This window comes from Manis pentadactyla, chromosome 9 (assembly GCF_030020395.1).
Source record: "Manis pentadactyla isolate mManPen7 chromosome 9, mManPen7.hap1, whole genome shotgun sequence".
Taxonomy (NCBI): domain Eukaryota; kingdom Metazoa; phylum Chordata; class Mammalia; order Pholidota; family Manidae; genus Manis; species Manis pentadactyla.
Window position 1 is genome coordinate 73,672,316 of NC_080027.1, and position 23,017 is coordinate 73,695,332.

Here is a 23,017-nt window from a genome sequence, read left to right on the forward strand (position 1 = left end):
TCTAGTCTTCGACAACTGAAGTTAGTACTGAAATTGGCTACTGAAATAATACCTAAACATTTGCTAGTTACTGCCCTTCCTGTTTTATAAAGGAGAACTTTGAGGCCCAGAAAAATGCAATGATTTGTCAAAAGTCACAGTGGTAATTTAAGACAAAGTCCTGACCAAAACCCAGATTCTCTAAATTCTAAAATAGATGATTTTTTAAAAAATTGGGACCAGGTGCCATCTGATCCAGATTTACAGTATTTTCAGAATGTGTATTACTTTAATTGCAGAGGGTTATAGTAATTGAAAAAAACTTAGCATATAGCATCAATAGTTGCTATTTTATTTTTATTTTTTTGCCTTAAAGTGGGAATACAGTGGGCAATAGAGTCAAATTACTAATTAATGCTTATTGAGCTCTTTTATTGCCAGTAACTGTTCTTAATTCATTTAATGCTCACAGCAACCCTGTGAAGTACATACTGCTCTTGCCTCTGTTTTATAGATGAGGACACCAAAGTGTGGTGAAGTTAAATACCTTGGCCAAGAATTTCACACGGGCAGTCTGAATCCTGAAGCTGTTCTATTAGCAGTGGGCCTTTACACTACCTCCTCGATAATGATGCTTTCAAGGCAACATGGGGGTAGTTAAAAGGGCCCAGCTAAACCCTGCTCTACTCTGTCCTTAATCCAGGCATTGGCCCTCTTCCAGATTACACTTCCACCCTACCACTGTCAGTCTGCTATCTCTTATTGGGTTTTCACAGTCTTTATGTTAGTTTATCAAAACGATCTACTGCTTGTTGGTATTCTACATCCAGATTTGATCTTAGGAAGTTCACCGCTCTCAACTCCTGATCTGTAAAGGGGCTATAATGTGAGTTGTTTTGATGATAAATTAGATAACACATTTAATTAGATGTATACTCAATTCAGATGTACTGGATTAATCCTTCTGGGGAAGGAGTAGGTAGCCTGTACTAGTTTATCATTTCATCTTATAATAACATTTTGCACAAATATCTATCTTAGAAATGTATTTTGTAGGAGCTGTTTGCTTTTATTAATAACATTGCTTCTAACAACAGAAGTATTCTTATATTAAAAATACATAGGTTTTATTTATAAAGAGGGGAAGCTCATCCAGTTAATTTGGGAGATTAGATTCAACATGAACACATAACAATTCCAAATTTTAGACTTTTAGTAACAGCTTCAAAGTGATACAAATCTAAAATTGACAGAACCAAAAAAAAAGGCAAACCCACAATCATTTAAGTAGTTTTTTCTAGTAATTGATAGAGCAAGTAGAAATTAGTAAGAATATAGCAGATTTGAAGACATGGTTAATTAAGTTGACCTAATAATGTAAGTATAGAGCACTACAACCAGTACTACATTCAGAACTCAGAATACATACTCTTCAAGGGCACATGAAACATTTACAAAAATAGACTTACTATAAAATAGATTATAACTGACCTCTTTCTTAACTCTTGTTGATATGTCTTATGTTGAATCCTTATTTAACCTTCTAATATAATACCATTTTTTTTCCAAAGGAGATGAAAGAGGGTTAACAGTAGACCTTTAGTTTTTATATAATTAAAAGCCATATTTGAGTCACCAGGACAAAATAATCAGATTATTTTAATTCTTCATTATGGGGTTAGTGTTCTAGCTCTTTAATCATCTTTATCATCTCTTAAGGACTTTCCAAGACAATTCCCTTTGTGATTTTTGGATTCTACAACTAGGCATAGGCCTTCTCATGTCATATTTTCTCACATGTGCACTTCATTATGTTCTTACCCAGAAATTTTTGTTGTGTGTGTTTAGAGAAGGCTTCCCTGTAAATTGGTACTGTGCTTGGACCCTTTCCTGCCTTAACTGTAGTTATACTGTAGGTATATTCTATGTACTGGATTCAACTTCTATTTACAAGGGAAGTATCAAAAACATTCTAGGTAATTAAATAATATTTTTATTATTTAATGGATGGATGGACAGTATTTACTTAGTAAATGTTGACTGTTCTTACAAAATGTTTGTTGGAATTTAGATAGAATCTTATCCAGATATATTCAAATAATATATTTGGTAATTTCAAATCATCTTATGTAAGAAAAAGAAAGTTCATTGTTTCAACTCCAGTGATGGGGTTGGAGTGGAAATCTTTAAATAATTATATTTTGTCAAGCCAGTTGGGTTACAAAAGAGACTATCTCAGGCTGGCTCATGTAAAAGAGCTCATTTATTTATGTGTGGACTATCACAAAAATCCAACAGTAGTAGATCTCTAATATGACTGCATTTTGTGAAGTCTGGAGTTGGAGGTGGTTTTGGATTTAAGGCAATGTTTAGAGGAGTGAATAGGCTCTGGTAGAACTTCACTCTGGTGCTGGATCCTAAGTTTGGCTTAGCTGCCCTTCAGGTGCCTTTATCTGGTTTGATTCTAATTTGTTATTCAGAATTTCTGCTCACTTTTAGCTTTGGTTAGGTTAACTTGGCCATTGAACCCTGGCTCTGTTTTGTACAACCCTTCAGTTCATCCCCCAACAGTAATGGATATTTCTAAGTTCACATTCCTGACATTGTAAGTCTGATTTGCTTAGCTTATTTCTAGTTGAGTTCACAAGGTGAATTAATGAGTTAATTGCTTCTGAGTCAAGTCCACACCCTTCATCTGTTGGGGACACAGTAGGCAATGAGTGGGTCCCTTCATATATTAGGGGTTATAGGTGCAACAATTTCCTTCAAAAGACTGGGCAGGCATTATGACCAAAAATAATAAATTCATTTGCCACTTTTTTTTTAGTGCCATTCCGACTGAGGTACATTAATTGCTCTGTTCTCTGTGCTCTTTTTGCACTTTGTTTTCTTCATGATGGCACTTCCTAGCTTAATTGCAGATTATGTGCTTAACTATTTACCTGTTGTACTGAATCACATGCTTTGAAGATTGGCACTGTATTTTACTCATCTGCCTATCTTCAGCATTTGACACATAATAAATGCTCTGTGTATGTTTGTTGAAATTGAATCGTTGGCCACCTTTACTACCATCTAAGAGACTCTGATGTAGGATCTATGTGCTGAACTCATAGTATTTTTCATTTTCTGATCCCGTAAAACAAGGAACTCAGCCACTTGGGGGATGTGGGGTGAAGGGAAGGTGCCACATTAATGAAATAAAACTAATTTGTAAGGGGGCAATTTTAGTTACCAGTTCTTGTAAAATTGGGGATACAAATATGGATAAATATAGACTTGTCAGGAGGCACACAGTCTAGGGAAAACAGGCATGTAAAAAATATAGTGTTACAGATGTATTAAAATGGTTAGGTTCTTCGTGTGATGGAAGCACAGAGGAAAGTGATTTCCTCTGCTTGGGATGGGTGGGCAGAGCTTTACAAAGGAGAAGTTCTTGAATTGGGTCTTGGAGAAGAAACAGTGAAAGTCATGGCTTTGGTGATTTGGGGAGGGGCACAGGGATGGTGATAAGCAGGAGTCAGAGAGCAATTTAGGGAAGAGAAACTAGCTTGTGCAAAGTTTTAGCATGGTGCTAGCTGAGGCTGGAATACAGGAACACCTAAGAGCAGGGGGGAGAGAAAGCTGGAGGGTCTGTATGCCATTTAAGAGGTTTGGAATTGATTCTTTAGGCAGTGAAGTAATTTTATAGAGGGGAGTAGCAGTCAGATTTGCATTTTACCAAACTTGCTGTTAGCAGTGAGAATAATGAATTTGGAATGAGTGGAGGGGTCATTAGGGAGACAGATAGACAAATTAAGAGGCTTGTGGAATTGTATAACTTAGAATTGAAGAAGACCTGAAATGGGGATAGAGAGGAGGGAAAGATATGAACAATACAAATGAAATGAAGGGTTAGGGTTAGGGTTAGGGTTTGGATGTTTGGGGGCAGGTGATGAGGGAGAGCTACTTGTCTGGCATCAGCTTCAGGTTTCGCATTTGGGTGGTTGATGTTCTCTTCATCAAAGGGGGAAATACATGAGGCTTAACAGATCTAAGAGAAAATCAGTTTAGTATGTGTTCACTTTGAGGTGTCTAGAGGCCAGCTAGGTGGAGAGTTTCAGTAAGCAGTTGGAGCTACATTCCAGAGGTGGAGATAAATATTTAGATGAGATTTAGATATAAAGGTGTAGGAGCTTGGGCTTGTTGAGGGAAAGAAGACATAAAACTGGAATGCAGTGACATATAAAGAATAAATAGTGTGTCAAGAAGTAGGAAGAGAATTAGGAAAGAATGATGTGAAAGTGGAAGGGACAGTTTGTAGGTAGAAAAGTAATAGCTAATAGTATCAAAGCAAGATATGGGGGAAGAGTGTTCCACACAAAACAACATCAACTTCAGAGGCTTGGTCTGGAGCTTTTCAATGTCCTCCGAGAGAGTTCTTCTACATCCATGTCTCTCCCTCTCCTGATTCAACCATACATACGCCAATGACAATGATGTGTTCCTTCCAGTTCACCAAGTCTTTATCAGTTTTGCTCTCTTCAATCCACTCTTTCCTTTCTATACTGACTCAAGTCTCTAAGTTCAGGCCCTCCTCATTCCTCCTCTGGTCTCATCCTCTCACCATTCTTAGACATTACTTTAAAAGTATAAACTTGTCAATTTCCTGCCCAGATTTCTCCAGTGGTATTTCATTATTACCTCATAGAGTAAAATCCAAACTTCTTAACTTATTAATAAAGATCTGCCTGCTGACTCAATTTCATTTCTTGTCACTTTTACTTAGTGAGCCTTTGTACTTCCAATCTCTGAATTATGTGGATATTTTCTATTGATTTTCCATATTTATTCATATTTATAACCTTAGCATAAATCACGATACATCAGGTTTTCCCCACTCCTCCAGGGATTAACGAACACTTACTTGTCTTTTAATACCCAACTTGAGCATCACATCTTCTAGAAAGCTACAATTGTTTGAGTGTTCCTTTCTCTATCTTTCCATAAGCATGCGTTTATTACAGTATTTATAACACTATATTATAATTGTTTACTTGTCTGTTCCCTGCCAGACTGAATTTGTTGAGGGCACAGACTACATCATTTAATTCTTGATGTAACATCCAGCTTAGTGTCTGAAATCTAATAGGTATTCAATTCATATCTACTGCTTAAAAGAATAAACCATTTTGTTTTGTTAATTATTTTTCAGATTCGATATATTTCTCAGACTCAAGGTTTACCAGGAGAACAGTTGTTAAATGTGGGTACAAAATCCACAAGATTTTTTTTCAGAGAAACAGATATTTCTCATTCTGGTTGGAGATTAAAGGTAATTCATTTAAAAAGAAACTAGAAAAACATTCTTCTAAGATGTCTCATGTATATGGATAATATTCTGCCTATTTTTATTGCATTTCTTCCTTTTTTTTTGAATTTTCATTTTTAACTCTCGCCTCCTGTCCTCCTGCCTTTTCTTTTTTAAGTAAGAGAAGCCCTCTGAATAGCAGCTCATTCTCTAACCTGGTTACATAATTATTAATTCATCTTAAATGGTTTTTAAAATTTTATATGTGTATTAGTTCTGGGTTGTATGTTTTATCATCTTTACCCAGTTCTACATTATTAAGTTTCACAGAATAGGAGCTGAATCTAACCATTTACTATGTAGCCTCAGTATCTAATTTATTACTAGGATCTTTGGAGGGATCAGAAAACTCTTCAGTGTTTAACTTTTAATTAGTTATTTTGTTTAAGAAGTTTGCTGTATATGTATGTATATATTATATATGTAAAATGTTTTTTGACCTGAACCAAGTTTTTCTCTCTTCTTTTTTTTTTGGTTCTTTTAAAAAATATATTTTGATAGTTATTCTTTGAAACTATTACTTGCCTTGGGATGACCAATATATTTAGACTAAGTGTGCCAGAATTAAAGAAATAAAGCATTTATAAATGGTGGGTAATAATATATTATTTTCTCTCTTTGATATATTCAATAAGACACTAGAAGAGCATGAAGCAGAGACAGGAATGAAGTCTAAAGAAGCCAGAAAGTACATATTCAACAGTCTGGATGATATAGTGCATGTGAGTACCACAGTTACATTTGTTGATCTAAAGATGGTGGACTTGAATGTTAAGGATGCCACACACGTTAACCATTTTCTAAATGACTATAGAGTACTTGCTGTTTTAAGCTTTTAAACAAAATTGATTCTTTGGTTTTAATCTTTCAGGAACTAAATTGCATTTGTTTTTATCAAATATTTAATTTATACTCTCCTGTTATTCAGTAACATGTATTTTATTTAAAAGAGAAAATCCTAGCAAACAAAATTAAAAAAAATATTTCACTAGAAATGGATATTTAGTTAAATTTTTTTTTTTCCTGCCTTGAATGCTATTTGGCACTTCAAAACATTTTGAGGATTTATTAAACTCAGTTGTATCTTCTTGCGTCAAAATAATTGTAGCCCTCTTTCCTGTGTTGATGTTATTATTATTTTTAACTGTGAACCTTTAACATATACTACCTTCTGGCTTATTTTCATTTGATGACTTGAGATTTTTATTTCTTAGGTGAACACAGTGATGGATTTGGAAGGAAGTGATCTTTTGGCTGAGAAAGCTGATAGAAGAGAATTCGTTAGTCTGTTGAAGAAAATGTTGCTGATTGATGCAGATTTAAGAATTACTCCAGCTGAGACTTTGAACCATCCTTTTGTTAATATGAAACATCTTCTGGATTTCCCTCATAGCAACCAGTATGTTTAAAATTCTTTTTAAAACAATTCTGGAGAAATAATACTAAGTCTATAGAAAATCAGTATGTTAGAAAAATGATTCAATTTCTTCATTAAATGTACGTAAACTGAGTCAAAAGAGGTTAAGCTTACTTGGCTAAGTTTACAAAGACTAGTAGGTGGCAGCATAGAACTAGAACACAAATCTGAATTGGATTCCAGTTTTCTTTTTCCTAAATGCCATGGTGAAAACAATTAAGTGATTTTGTTCTCACATGACATTCTTACCTTAGTAACCAGGCAAATATATAATAAAAGAAAGTGTTAACCATTTCCTCCCTCTTTTAAATCCTGCAAACTCCATTTTCAGTTTCCCTGCATACTCCACGTGCTTTCCTTTTCCCCCACTTTCTACTCTAGTGGAAGCAGAGGAGGTTTTTAATGGGTTAAAGAGAAGAAAAGAGTATGTGCTCAAATTTAGAAGACATTTTCAGTCACCTTAAAATCTTGTGACTTCTTCGAACCCCAGATCTCTTTTTTTATAGGCTGAATGGAATAAAATAAGTCACTTAAAATAGTTTCTTTTAATATTGTAGAAAGACTGAATGAAGAAGATACAGGAATGAACCAATATCCATTATTGTGGATTACCTTGAAAATTGGTATTTTTATCAAGCCCAACTACTCTCCCCACCCCAATCACAACACTTAAAAATGTCTAATGGTTTCTATATATAGGTACTTTGAAAACAGCATGATAACTATGTACTTGGTACCATTAATTTAGGGATGTGAAGATCTAGAAATTTAGGAAAAATTAATTTAGAGTAAGAATCATAAAATTAAATTGTGCTAACCAAAAAAGTGCTTTGATGTCTTTAAAAAAATTACAGAAATAAGATTTACTTGCTCTAAAATTTTATCTTTTGTAGGATTTCCTTGTAAATGTAGTGTTAGAAATAAGCAGATTAAGTGCAAGTCAAATTTTTTTCTTGGAAATTTTTAAATATTATTAATGTGCATTAACTTTAAACTACTGAACATTTAAAATAATATTACAGTTAACTTTCCCCATTTTTTGCAGTGTAAAGTCCTGTTTTCATATTATGGATATTTGTAAGTTCCACCCAAATTCATGTGACACAAATAATCACAATAAAACTTCACTTTTAAGACCAGTTGCTTCAAGTAGTACTGCTAATTTGACAGCAAATTTTACTAAAATTGGCACATTAAGAAGTCAGGTAAGAACTTCATAATTTATGCTCCTTTTTATGATTGCTCATTTTGTTTTTGAAGTATATGGGTCTCATGCCAGCAGTTAGAAGTTATAGTGATGGTGAAGTCTTAGTATGGTTATTCTATTAAATCTCTAATTAATTTCAGGGTAACAGTTGGAACATATTTGCTTGCTCACTTTTTTCCTTTTACCTTTAATTCTCTGAGTATCTGCCACCTGCCCTTCTATGCCACAACTCTACAAAAATAGAGTTCAGTAAAATCAGTTTCTGGGTCTATTTTTATTGTAGAATTAGGATTTTAAGAAATGCATATGAATTCTATTTATTAAAGCATATGTGTAGCAATTAGAAGACTGCTCAGTATAATGCCACCTACATTGATTGTTTCAGGCGTTAACCACATCTGCTCACTCAGTTGTGCACCATGGAATTCCTCTGCAGGCTGGAACTGCCCATTTTGGTTGTGGTGATGCTTTTCAGCAGACGCTGATTATCTGTCCCCCAGCTATTCAAGGTATTCTTTTATTTAGATTACACTTTGAATTTAGGCATGCATTATTTTAAACACTCATTACTTACAAGGAGCTCCCTTGTAATCATCAACAAAACGAATAATATATGACAGCTATATTTTTTGTAGAGTCTAGCATGATAAAATACCTTAGTAGAAATTACTGAGCTTGGAAAGCTATGGGTTGTCCTATACTGGGCAACACTGCTCCATTTGCTCAGGTAAGTACATAGTATCTGGCTATTCAAGACTAGACGTTCAAGTGACTGAGAGCTCAGATTTGGTCAAAGGAGTTATGTCCTAAAATGTTATAGTCTTGTTCTTTACCCTCAGCTTAGGTTTTATTTAGAAAAAAGAGACAGAATGATCAGATTATGTCCATCATTTAGATGGAACTAGCAAATGAAAACTTGAGTGAGATGGGTGGCAGAATACCTTTGAAGAGGCCATATGTTCTCAAACTGGGGAGTTTGTTAGTGCTTTTTAGCAAGTGATAGCAAATACTGCATGCCACTGGAATAACCAGACTAAAACCCTTCTTCTGAGGTCCTTTCCTAGCATTTCGTTCTTGCTAGGGTTTAACATGTACTTATGTCTTATTAAAACAAAAATTATGTATTTTTATTGAAGTATCATTGATATAAAATCATATTGGTTTCAAGTATATAACACAGTGGTTCAAGAATTACTCATTTAATTAAATCCTCCCCCCTGCTAGTGTCGTTACTGTTTGTCAATAGAAAGATGTTACAGAATCATTGGCTATATTGTCCATGCTGTACTGCCATCCCCATGACCAAATTATACTATGATTAAGCATTTTTTGTGCCCTTTACATCTGCTTATGTCTTAAAAGAAAAGATTAATTACAAATAGAGCCCTAAATGAGACTTTGAACTTGGTGGTGTTACCGTATAGTGTAAGTGAAAGCAGTTGGTGCTAGTCAGGACACCTGGATATAGTTCTGTTTCTGTCATGTGCTATGTCATCCAAGACAAATCTGTTAACCTGTTTCACCCTTAGTCAAGGTAAACAAACAGAACAGGTACTGTCTCAGTCATTTCTAGCTCTAATACTTCTGGATTCTGAATGTTACTTGAATTTTTTACTTAAGATTTGAGCAACTTTTGAAGTAGCTTTATTTTCATCTTTTTAATATTTGGGTTTTCATATAATGCTTCATTGAGAGAATGGTTTCTGTACTAAAAGTATATAAAATGACAACATAGTGACTTATCAAGATGAAATTGTGGTCCAGTGGTGGTCTGTTAAGTTCTTGTGACAGTGACCCATGACTGGTCTCCGGTAATCAAAACACCCACATTCTCGTATCAGCTCTCTTAAAGATGCTGTTGTGTTTCCTCAACTGTTCATTATAAAAATTTCAAATGTATAGAAAAGTTCAAAGAATAATATAATGCCTTCTACACTAATTTCAGGAAATGTTAATTTTGCCATATTTGGTCTGTCTTTCTAGATGTAACACTTGATAGTAAGTGGTAGATATTTTTCTTCTAAATACCTAATACTGATGCTTTTTGTTTTTTAATTACCTATCATTTAAGTGGTATCTCGACAAATGCATTTTCACTTAGATGAGTTTTTAATTTGTACTAACAAATAGATTGTTAGGTTTTAATTACCTCCCCCATGTACCAAAGTCCATTTGAGAGCCACCCATCTACAGTGTGGTACATTTCATCAAGATTTGGAATAGCAGTTTTGTTTTCTTTTTTTCAGAGCCTACCTTCTGTTTTAGCAAAAACTTAAGAGACACATTTCTAAACATGGTGAGAATCATTCTTAAAACATTCAATGAAGTTAGATAAAGCTTTTATCATTTTACGTGGCTATAGTTGATAAAAGGTTAGTAAGCTTGGTGTACATAGGTTAACTATATGAGTAGTTCATAATGTGGATAAGAGAAAGAAAAGGAGATAGCCTCAGACTCATTAACCTACTAAATATCAAGAACAGTACTTTTGAATTAGAATTAAGAGTGAGGCACAACCAATATGTTAGTTTATCTAAGAGGTGTAGTTGCAGCAAAAGGACAGGCAGGTTCTATAAATACATTGTTTTGTCGTTTCTTATCTTGGGATAGTGTCTGCTTAGAAATAAAAGCTTTCCCTCATGGAGTCATCTTCGCATCTCTGTAGAAAATCCCAATATTGGTACTCTTACTGCTTTCCCTCATAATGTGCCAATCCATTTGGAGGAAACATTTTTAAATGATTATTGGACTCTTCTTGGTTAACACTTACGATACCATTATAATTTGTATTTAAAATAAATTTTATGTCTGTTCCCTTTTACTTTAAATTTTTTTCTTTGGGGCTTAATGTTTAGTCCTAAATTTAAGGCATATCATATAAAGATATTATGATATGTAGGCACAGATACATAGATATTATATCCATAATGTTGTACCTTTTTTAAGCAGAGAAGATGTAGTCAAGCTTTTATTTAACAAGTCTGGTTATATATTAAACAACCATTAACATTACTTGGCTGTATGAAGAGTTAGTAATTCATCCCTCTGGATGAAAGCTGCTACTTCAGAATCAAATGCATTCCAGTAGAATTCTCCTCTGTTGTACTAGAACCATCTTTAAACTTTTTGTACCCAGCTCTCAATTATTAAAGTAAATCTAATTGAAGACAAAGTTTTAGCTAACCAAATAATGATATAGAAAATTGGAATCTTAACCTGCTGTTGAATTTGATTTAAAAAATAAAATCAAAACCTAGAGCTCATGAAGAGAGAAGATAATGGAACAATTCTTCTCATCTTTAAGGCATTGATTATGAGGAGAATTTAAGGGCAATGTGATTTTTGTTGGGATTTGAGAATTTGCTCTGTCCTTTCATCCTTGTCAAAGTGAATTCTGCTTTTTTCTCTGATGAGATTGTCTATTGCTGCAATATATCTACACTGCCTGGGTGTGCTTATATTCCATTTCTTGGAGAGTTTGCTGATCAAGACATGCTTTTTGGAAGGGGTAAGAAGGTCAGTTTTAAAAAATAATCTGTAAATTTTTGTTAAATTTAATTCATATCTAGCTCTTGAGGTAGAGCTCAGAGTATAGAGCACCCTGGCAGTAGGATAAAAGCCTCTGTGAAACAAATAAACACAACAGAATTAATATTTTCTCCTTAGGGTTAATACTTGACATACTTGTACAATAATAATTGTAAGGTTATTTTACAATAGGAAAAGAAAACAGTTGTAATATTTTTCTCTTACAGCTGATCAGAAATAACCAAGATCATTTTTAACCAAAAGCTGATTATATTATCTGCCAGCCATATTGAAAGTAACTGCTACAGTAGACTGGAATTAGAAATACTGGATTTATTCTATTCACTGAGCTTTCTGTCCCTGAAATCTTGTTAGTCAAGGCTCTGTGTTGGGGTGATACTACTAAACTGTCTAAGTTTAATATTGTGAGACTTAATATTTGCAAGGTGCTTTTGCAATGTATGAGACAGAAATGTTAACATTAACAGGATTAACATGGCTGGTAATCCTGCTTTTTAAGTTTCTTAGTGGGTAAGCAAAATGGAACATGTTTGTTTTGGGATTCCAGCAGCTGTCCACTAGGAATACTAGTGTATTAAGCCACACTGGTCAAAGCTTAATTATATCATCATATTAGGCAGAAAAGGTTAATTTTGCTTTTCCCTTTGGAGGTTAAAATAAGTGTGTCACCCCTGAATTTAACCATCATGTAAATCATCATGGCCATGGAAGTGTGAAATTGAATACATTCTCCCATTGCTCCCAAGAGTGTAAGATCCTGTACAGTTCTTTTTAAAAAAAAAAAAAAAGCATAGCTGAAAGTTTGTATGAAAAGATGAACATTTACTTGCCAGAGGGTCAGGATGTTAGGTTAGATTCACCTGTCCATGTCCTTTATCATAATGCCAGAACTATTTGAAAAGGGAAAGAGAACTACAGTAGTAAACTTTAAAAAGAATGGGAAGTTTCAAGAAAAATATATGAACTAAATTTGTGGTATGCATTTTAAAACAGTAGGAAGAGTAGCTTTATAACCATTTTGGAATGATGTACTACAAGGTAGATAGAAAGTACCTCACTTTCCTAATAGATTGCTTTGTTAGTGTTATGAACATTTTATGTAGGGGATGGTTTTATAATCCTAATCAGAATTTTATCAGTTCTTTGAGTTTAAAAGAATTTTGTAAGTTAACTCAGAGAAAGTTTTTTTTCTTTTACCTGAGAACTGTTCTTCTCTATTTCACAGGTATTCCTACAACACATGGTAAACCTGCTAGTTATTCAATAAGGGTTGATAATACAGTTCCCCTAGTAACTCAGGCTCCAGCCGTACAGCCACTACAGATCCGACCAGGAGTTCTTTCTCAGGTTGGTACTAATTCATTATTTTTGCATATGTGCTGTCTCCTTATACTCAAGTAGGGGTGCTGATCCATGTAATGTATCAGCTTATGCTGTTGGGAAACAACAAAATGACCTGAATGGGAATCCAATCCTTTGTAGATTATTGACTTAAACTTATTTAATTATTAGATCATTACATTAATATGTTTTTTTATTTTAAGATGTAGAAATGATGAATTACTTGCAACTGATTAGGTTTCTTTTGTTTTTTGTTTTTGGTGTATCAGACTTGGTCTGGTAGAACACAGCAGATGCTGGTACCTGCCTGGCAACAGGTAACACCCATGGCTCCAGCTACTACTACGTTAACTTCTGATGGTGTTGCTGGTTCACAAAGGCTTGGAGACTGGGGGTAAGTTAAAAACAAAAGTACTTATTTGAGAATAGTTTGCAAAGTAGATCTTGGTAAGAAGAGATTCAATTTTTCTAAACTTTCTCCCTAGGAAAATGATTTCACATAGCAATCATTATAGCTCAGTGATGCCGCCGCCTCTTCTAGCCAATCAGATAACTCTATCGGCTCCTCAGCCAATTAGTGTGGGCATTGCACATGTTGTCTGGCCTCAGCCTGCCACTACTAAGAAAAACAAACTGTGCCAGAACAGGTTGGTACTGATATATTAACTTTCCTCTGCATTTTGAGAATTAATCTTTAAAATTAAATTTGCATGTACACTAAAGGGTCACACTGTTGTATTCAAAATGACCTCTTTGTTAGCTTTGTTACAAACACTAAGCGAGCTCCCTTCTCAATTTCTCAGAGGTATTTTGGTAAGACTAATGGAATGGGAGCCAGGAAGAGAGGAAATAAATGCTTTCAGTTGGTAAGATTGTCTTTATTGCCCTTTTGATTTGTTACCTACCTATAACTTTAGACAATGTTATACATTCAGATATCACATTGACCAAAAAATGGTCATTTGAATGCATGTAAATGCAATCTACACTGATCTTTCTAGAGCTGTTTTATATTTCACAAAACTTACAGTCTGTGTCAGTGTGTTACATGATCTTGAACAAATGAAGGTTCATATTATTTTAACAAGATATCTTAGAAGAATGTTATTTACATATTTTGATTTTAGAAATAACACATTATTCTATTCATTTGATTGCAGGAGTAATTCATTGCAGAATACCAGTGTCCCACATTCAGCATTTATTTCTCCAAAGATAGTAAATGGGAAAGATGTTGAGGAAGAAAGTTGTATAGAAACACAGGACAATCATAACTCAGAAGAAGAGGCAAGAGATTGCTGTGAAACGTCTATCAGGCAGGACTCTGATTCATCAGTTTCAGATAAACAGCGGCAAACCATCGTCATTGCCGACTCCCCAAGTCCTGCAGTGAGTGTGATTACTATTAGCAGTGACACTGATGAGGAAGAGACGCCGCAGAGGCACTCACTCAGAGAGTGAGTACCAAAAGCAGTTTCCTGTCCTTATGCCACCTACACCTGTATGTAATAATGGTGGCACCCTCTGACATGGTGAAAAGCTTTCTGTGACTTATTCCTTGGCTGTCAATGTCCTTTGGAATCAAGTGTTTGAATAATACTTAAAATGATTATTGTATAATTTTTCCTGTATTTATAAGCTTTAGATTTTGTCCATGTTGGTCATTCTTAAATGTATCTAAATAAGTAATATAAATTTGGCTAGGTAGGGCAAGAGGTATATCTTCTCAATTTTAACCCATGTTTTCCCCTTCCCTCTTTCACTAGATGTAAAGGCAGTCTAGATTGTGAAGCTTGCCAGAGCACTTTGAATATTGATCGGATGTGTTCGCTAAGTAGTCCTGATAGTACTCTGAGCACCAGCTCCTCAGGGCAATCAAGCCCATCCCCTTGCAAGAGACCGAACAGGTAATGGAATTTTAATAGCAGTATATAGCAAATACTAAGACTACTAAAAAGCCTATGATTTCTTCTGTTGTTTAAATTAAGTTCCTGCCAATTTATCACAGTGGTTTCTCTTAAACATAATTTTGAACTAGATCACTTTTTATAAACTCAGGTTTTAGTAGTAATTTTCTCTGTTGTTATAAAACAGATCTAAATGAAAACTTGAGGTCCTAATAAATGATTGTTAAGGAACCATTTGTTTTTGAAAGGGTAAAAAAGCTACATTCTCAATTTCAGCTTCATAGTACTATTGTTAAGTTTTGAATAAGAGCATATATTTTAGTGAATTAAAAAGGAATGTTTTATCAGTGAACTACATTTAAGTTCATCTTTCAGAGATTATTTTTTTAGTTGGAAACAAAGTTTGAAACATTTTTAAGACTTCAATTTATACATTTGTCTTCTCTTTTTTTCTTTAGTTAGGAAATATGATATTGAATACTTACAAACAACTGTGGAAGATGCAAAGAAATTTTAACACATCTTATAAATTGTGTATGATGTGGTGTAGAAGTTGACATACACACATACACACACAAATATACATATAAAATATATATGCATATATAAATTAGTAGAAGATATAAAAGTATACATACGAAAAGAGGTGCTTCAAATGGTTAAATATGAACTGAGTCATTAAAACAGACAGTAAATGTAGAAATCCTAAAGGGAGAGAGATTGCCAGGGCCAGAGAGGGTCAGAAAGAGGAGACAAGTATGGGATTCTGGCTAGGCCATCAGAAGTCAGAAGACCCTTCAGATCAACTGGTTAGTTAGAAGGACTCAAATTACAGTAAAAGCATGTATCCTAATGTTAGAACTTAATTTGAAACATTCAAATCACATGCTTACATGTTTGTACATTTCATTTAAATTACCTGGAGCAGTGCTTCTTTTATAGTGTCTTGCTGGCATTTTTTTGAATTTATGAACTCATGCTATGGATCAAGTGGAAAGGGAAAGGAGAGAAAATTAAGTGCCAAAAGTATATTCCTGAGTAGGAGAGAATTAGGGTTGGCGGTCTGAATAGAGATTTAATGTGAAAGTCTAGGGAACCTATGAAAATGCTCTTCTTAGACAAGGAGGAAGTTGTAATTAGATAGGAAATAACTGAATAAGATTCTCATCAATTTGATGGAGGCTGGATATTATTTAACTTTAGATTTTATGTTGAAAACATTATTCCTAAAAATGCTCCCTTATTGTAGTATGTCAGATGAAGAGCAGGAGAGCGGGTGTGATGCTGTGGGTGGCTCGCCAACATCCGGCTCTTCGGGACATGACAGCCCATTTGCAGAGAGCGGTTTCGTGGGGGACACTCGTCAGGACACAGAGCTGGTAACCTCTGCCAGCACAGAACCCAGACCAGCTGTTTGTACTGTTGGGGTGCCGCCTGTGGGGCTAGAAAACGGATTAAGTGCTGATGAGCATATGGCAAACACAGGTACCTGAGTCCTCCCTATTCCCTAACTACCCCTTAAAAGGTCTTAATTTGGGAACATCAAAGACTAACATGGCCAGCGTTATCTCTCAATTTCCAACTTGACCTGCCAAATCTGCTGTACAAAAGAAATCTCTTCTGGTTTCGTCCAATGCTTGGACACCATGTTATCTTTTTTCTTTTTGTTTAATTTTAATGTTCTTAAATCACTATTGTGTAAAATATCTAAAGCCCTTTCTAATTTTTACATGAAAAGAAAAAACATTAACTTTTTAATTTCTTAATTGGTGCCAGATTCTATTTGCCAGCCATTAATAAAAGGCCGATCTGCTCCTGGGAGATTAAACCAGACTTCCACAGTGGGGAATCGTCAGCAAAAATTGACAGCATTCCAGCAGCAGCATTTGAATTTCAGTCAGGTGTGTTTGTGAATTCATATATGTCTGCAGATTCAGCTGTTTTTCACTTGGGAATGGGGGAGGAAGATTCCAAAACTCTGTACAGCCTTAATAAATTTATCCCTTTTCATTATTCCAAGTGACTAAAGAGTAATCAGCCTAATAATAGGATAAGTAAGCAGATTATACATACAACTTGAATTCTTCAGAAAGATTAGGCTTTTAGATTCTCAGATAATTTTTTAGTGTTTGTTGTCTTAGAACCTTTAAATTAGAATGCACACTAATGGATCAATGGCTACACTTTCTGTGTGTTAGTAGTAGGGATAATGGCGGGTTGTCCTGAGTGCTTTTCATCTATTCCTAACTATGCTCGGCAGTTGAGTTTCACTTGGGTAAACAAAAAAAATCACCAATAATGGAGTCAGACCTATGTTCAAATCCTGGTTTTGCCAAATATATTTATATTACCTTGGCCAGCTCTCTTAACAAATATGGATCAGTAGTGGGAATACTAGCTATATTGTGGGGTTGTTTTAGAATTCAATGATGTCATGTGTGTAAAATGTTAGCCTTGCATATAGTAAGGGCTCCACAAATGGCAGCTATTGGTAGTAGTGGGGTTAGTGATACGGCTCTCAGTGGTAGCAGCAATGTTGATACTTAATAATATGTAGTAATAAATATTAAAATATTAATACTAATATATATGTAATCGATATTTTCTCTTCCTTAGTATATGCTAAGATCTGAGAGATTATTAGTTAGAGAGTATGTTGTAATTTCCCTTTCTAACTTTCTTTTTAACTTATAAAATATCTATTCAGTCCTTATTGTTTGTTTTGGGTAGGTTCAGCACTTTGGATCTGGGCATCAAGAGTGGAATGGAAACTTTGGACATCGAAGACAGCAAGCTTATATCCCTACTAGTGTTACCAGTAATCCATTCACTCTTTCTCATGGGAGTCCCAATCACACAGCTGTGCATGCCCATATGGCGGGAAATGCGCACCTTGGAGGACAGCCTACTCTACTTCCATACCCATCATCAGCCACCCTCAGCAGTGCTGCACCTGTGGCCCACCTCTTAGCCTCTCCATGTACCTCAAGACCTATGTTACAACCTCCGACTTATAGTATCTCCCATCCCAGCGGCATAGTTCACCAAGTCCCAGTGGGCATAAACCCCCGTCTGTTACCATCCCCAACCATTCATCAGACTCAGTACAAACCAATCTTCCCACCACATTCTTTCATTGCAGCATCACCTGCATATACTGGATTTCCACTGAGTCCAACAAAACTCAGCCAGTATCCGTATATGTGAGAACTCAAAAAGAGAGTATATTGAGGAAGCTCAATGGTAAAAACATTTGATTAAAATTAAAACATGGTATTTAATAAATATTAGCCATGGCACAAGAAAATTATTTTTGAATCATGTAGACTTGGGTGCAATTTAAACAACTTTGAGCTTTAAAAAAAAACTCACTTTTAATGTGTTTTGCACATTTGGTATAACTTGTCTTTGGTCATGTTATCTTCTTACGTAGTAACTAGACAGGTGACTTACGGGAGCAGAAGCCCAATTTTGCTCCTGCTATTTTTTATAAAATTGCCTTCTAACTAGTGCAAGACACGTCCACATTTGGGAAGCCATTCTGTGTACAGACTTAGAGCAACAGATGCACATATGTCAGAATTACAGCATACAAGTGAATTGTATTATCTGTGTCTTAGTGTATAAATGTTGGGTCACTTACCTAAGAAATTGAGCTATTGTTCTTTACATTTGCATGTGTCTTTGCATGGGCAAAATGTTGCCTAGACTTTGCTCTTAAATGTTGTTCTAATAATCTCAGCTGCATTGTAAACCGTTCCCACACATAGTGCCTTAAATATTTGAGGTTGTTAATGTTATTAGCTATATATAAATGTTGAGGACTGCAGCACTTAAAATTCAGACCTGTTCTTTAGTTTTCTTTTGATAGAGTAATGTTCATTTTCAGTTTTGTGTGGTATGATTTCAGGTCTTCGCTGTTTTTTCCTTACTAAGAGGGCAGCATGTCTGTTATAGCTGAATTCTGCTGTCTGAGTTTTCAGAATGATCTAGCTTCAAGAAAAGCAAGCAGTAGTAGTGCTTAAGAAAAATTGACTCAGTATCTAATGGATAGTTGACATGTCACAACACAGCATTTTATATACTGTTAAGTGAACTGCAATACAATCTAAGTTTATTTTGGGTGTGTTTGCTGTATAATTGGATTTCATAAAATGTTTAGAGGTGCAGTAGGCATGACTTTGAATAGATAATGAAAGAAAATGCAAAATACTCATTGATTCATGATGTGGTTTCATCTTAGCTTGGGCAAACCATGCAGTATTTAATAAATAGTAGCAGAATATTTACTATTGAAGCTTGAAAAGATGTGAGTTCTTTGTGTGCAATTTTTCATTATGCATGTGAGAGGGTTTTTTTTTTTTTTTAAGTATTTTTACATTGTAGTACTTGTTTTGCTTGTTGGTGGTGTTTGCTTATTTAATAACATTCCGTCAGGGACAGAAATTACATGCTTTTTTTCCTAGGGAGTGTGTCTTGGTTTTTCCCTTTTCCTTTTTTTTTTTTGTGGTGGTGGTGGTTATGTTTAAATGAAGTTGCTTTTACAGCACCAAAGACTTAATCATCCATTTCCTATATAAAAGGTAGCTACTTTTTTGCATAGACCTCAAGTATATTGTAGTGTAGAGGTGGAATTTAAGGAAAGGTATTAAACAGGCTGTGTTTTAGCTTATGGGCAAGTATAAACTGTATCATTTATCTTGAATGTATCATAGATAAGCTGCTATATAACGATTGCCACTTCAGATAGCTGTGAAATTAGGTGATTAACTAGTTGTTATTTAGCCTTCTAATTTCTGTACAAGTCTAATTACATGAAATAGAAGTTGGGATTTTGATTTTTTTTCCTTTGCTTTTTCTGTTTGGAGTGTCATTGTAACTACTGTATTGTAAATGATGGAAAATAATTGCATATGTTATTTTGGGGTGTGTTATTTACATCAGTATTTTATCTCTTAATGTTTGTGCTCATCACTGCATATAAAAAAACTTGGATGTATCAATGTAACTTAATTTTTTATTTTCATACTGGTATTGTAGACACTTGAGGAAGCTGTATCTTGCAGGCTTGACTTAACTTTTTTCCTTAAAAATCTGGAATATAATCTTACAGCATTTACTGGAATAAACAGTACAAAGCATTTGAGTATAAAATTCTCCAAATGTTTTGGATTTACAACATTTCTTTGGTAAATGAATTGCATACCACTAGTACAGCTCTAGTACAGCATTGACAATAAGCTAATAATGGATAAACTTTTCTTTACTCCATTAACACAAGCAGTGTTTTATTTAATAATCATCAATGAAATAAATGTGCCTGAAATTGATTTTTAAAAATTACAGTATTAGATCATAAAAACCAGCAGTACATTTTTAGTCACACTGAAAGTGAAGGACTTAATTATCCCCACAAGTTTCAGTGTTTTTAGTAATCAACTCTATGCATTTTATATAAATAGAAATATATGTATATTACACATAAAAAAGGAGTAGCCTAAGATTAATTTAAAAGATTATTTACAGATGGCAAATTTATGGTGTCACTATTTAAGTAAACTTGCTGCCCTCCACAGCCTTCTTTTATTTATATGGCCCAGTAGATTGACTGGTATCTGCTCACTTCTTGAAAAAGAATCAAAGCTAGCAGTGGATGTTTTAGAAACACCAAGTGCAAAGGGTTGATTGATGTTTGTACCACAAGTTCAAAACTGGCTCAGTTTTCTTTGTGTTTGGGGCCATGTTACTACCCTGAAATGTTGTATTTCTGTATTTCAATTTCAAGACTGAGATGGTCTTATTAATTGACATAAATGTTTTCATAGTATAATAGTAATGTTTCGTAAAAGTGTACTCCAGTTAAGTACACTTCTAACTGATTCTAATCATGGGCTTTTTATGTGTTTAAAGATAAAAAATTTGAAAATCCTGCTAAAGTGTAAATTGAGCATATTGACAAAAGAATCTGGATACTCTCTTTAAAGCCATTTTCCTAGTTTTCTTTGGTTTGAATGCTTTCTTAAATAAAACACTGCATGACTTCCAAGTTGCTCATTTGCATACTATTTTAATTTTCAGATCATTTTTTATCAAATACCTTGATGTTTAGTTTTCCCTTCCTTCAGGGTTTTTAACTAAATATGTTACTGTAGTAGCAAAACCTTTACATTTTTAAAATGTCTACTACTAGTTTTAAACTTGGTTTGTGTTAAGTAAAAGTTAACTCATACACTGCAAGGTGTAGGAAGATTTGTTTTAATGAATCCAATGATATAGATTTGATTATTAAGTTTGAACTGTTAACTGTTTAACACTTTTAGACTTGTGGCTTTCTTTAGTTTGTTTTTGCTTTTACTTTTATGCTACACTAGTTTGCCATGTAGCAGTTGCACTGTGCAATATTACAATAAGGACTGGGAAAATTTTTATGGATGTAATGTCTATTACAGTTTGCGATAGTATTTCTCTCTAGTTCTCAGTGATTTAAATGTGACCAAGCCTTCTGTACTTTGTCACAAAAAGCGGGTTTTCCAGGTGACTATTTTGGTGAGTGTCAAAATAAGAATTTATGGTGTATTACTGTCGATTCACTTTGAATTAAAATATATATATTGCAGCAAACAGCTTGTTGACTTTTTTTCCATCCCAGTACTGCTTACAGAGAAGGGAAGGAAAGATTAGTAGCATTGAGTACCTAACTACATGTTACCCCAAAACCACCTGGGAGATAGGTATTATCTTCATTATGTAAGTGAAGAAATAGGCTTAAACTAGGTCAGTTGTCCAAAGTCCCACCTACAATAAGTGGGTGAATCTGAGATAAGAACCAAGCTATCCAACCATAATTAATCTACTTTCCACCACTTTATAAACTGAAGGCTGAAGCAGTGTGCCAGAAGTGCTGCAACCTCAGGATAACCATAGCTCATTTCCCTTGAATGTTGCTTGCCTGAATACAGGTTTTTGAGGTAAATATTTGTGTTCAGTATGTATGGGTGAAGAAGAGGAAATTGACATGTGTTTTTAAGATACTAAACATGAGACTTTGATAGAGCATGTTAGTAGTGTGCCAGTTTTGATTATGTCCTCAAATACCTTCTCATACTTTGAGGATCTAACGAGAATGACTTCAGGAAAGTTTTTTTGGGAGCACACCAGTCAGAATATGTAGTCTATCAGAGCACATCAGTGAGAGTACATATTCTAAATCTCTCTCAGTAAACTTTTAATTGAGGTATTACATATATGCACCTTGATGTCTGGCTTTTTTCCATCATTTTATTTGTAAGATAAATCCATGTGTGTAGTTGTGGTTCACTTATCATTGCTGGATAGTATCCTTTGCATATGAAATTGATTTCTCTGTTTTGTTGATGGATATTTGAGTTATTTCCACTGTATGGCTATTAATGAATAGTGCTGCTATGAACTTTTTTTTCGTATCTTCTGGTGAACATGTATGCATTCCTCTGGGTATATATTTAGGTAAGGAATTGCTTGGATCACAGTATACATATGTTTCACATTGTTAGATACTGCAAACAGTATTACAAAGTGCTTAAGTTAATTTACACTCACTGGCAGAGTATGAGAGTTCTAGTTACTTTACATCCTCAAACATTATGTTTTTTTCTTCACCTTAGTCATTCTTGTGGCTGTGAGTTGTTCGAAATAATGTGGATGTTTTCATGTAGCCTAAAGCACCAAGCCTACATGTAGAGGAAATCCAGACTTTGCAATTTGCTTGAAGGTAAATTGGCTTTTTGAGAATACAGGTTTCCCCGCATCTGAAAGTAGAGTGCTCCTGTGAAACCTCTTGTAAGCTGAATGGTGTAAGGGGAAGGAGTAATTGCCATTAATTCATGTGGAAAATTCTGAGTATTCCTGGACCCCAGAAATCACCTCTCAGGCTTTTCTAATACCTTAGGATGCATCTTGCCAACTGATGCACAAAATAGAGAGAAAGCACAGATGCTCAGACAGTGCAAAACTTTGGTGATGATGCTGAGGTGTTGAGTATAGTTACCAGGGAAGGAGCTTGATGAAGCCACTCTGACTTTTCTGGGTGTGTGATGCCTCTAAGGACTTGCTGCAAAACAAATACCACTATTTTTGCTTTTCACCTTACTAAAAACCTGTTAGTATCTGTTTTGCTAACTGAAAGAAATGGGAAGAGGATTTTCAGAAAAGTAAAACAGTGTAACACTAACTTTAGAAAAAGCAGAGATACCTGTACTAGGAAATACTCAGTTATTTAAGTGCATCTA

The 23,017-nt window shown here is 34.6% G+C and overlaps 1 protein-coding gene across 3 annotated transcripts in view; it reads left to right on the forward strand.

Annotated features, from left to right (window-relative positions):
• The window catches only part of HIPK3 (homeodomain interacting protein kinase 3), a 122,198-nt gene extending 100,827 nt beyond the window's left edge, over nucleotides 1-21,371 (forward strand). For 2 of the 3 annotated variants that reach the window (XM_036891924.2, XM_036891925.2), the window contains exons 4-17: nucleotides 5,174-5,293; nucleotides 5,965-6,051; nucleotides 6,544-6,728; nucleotides 7,792-7,951; nucleotides 8,339-8,462; nucleotides 12,728-12,849; nucleotides 13,113-13,237; nucleotides 13,329-13,490; nucleotides 13,647-13,709; nucleotides 14,004-14,300; nucleotides 14,610-14,750; nucleotides 16,000-16,235; nucleotides 16,527-16,651; nucleotides 17,481-21,371. In XM_036891924.2, coding sequence (XP_036747819.1) covers nucleotides 5,174-5,293; nucleotides 5,965-6,051; nucleotides 6,544-6,728; nucleotides 7,792-7,951; nucleotides 8,339-8,462; nucleotides 12,728-12,849; nucleotides 13,113-13,237; nucleotides 13,329-13,490; nucleotides 13,647-13,709; nucleotides 14,004-14,300; nucleotides 14,610-14,750; nucleotides 16,000-16,235; nucleotides 16,527-16,651; nucleotides 17,481-17,957 — 2,424 coding nt within the window. In that variant the 3' untranslated portion in view covers nucleotides 17,958-21,371. The remainder of the gene's footprint in view (nucleotides 1-5,173; nucleotides 5,294-5,964; nucleotides 6,052-6,543; nucleotides 6,729-7,791; nucleotides 7,952-8,338; nucleotides 8,463-12,727; nucleotides 12,850-13,112; nucleotides 13,238-13,328; nucleotides 13,491-13,646; nucleotides 13,710-14,003; nucleotides 14,301-14,609; nucleotides 14,751-15,999; nucleotides 16,236-16,526; nucleotides 16,652-17,480) is intronic. The other variant, XM_036891926.2, reaches the window with a different exon arrangement.
• Nucleotides 21,372-23,017: the final 1,646 nt, after the last annotated feature.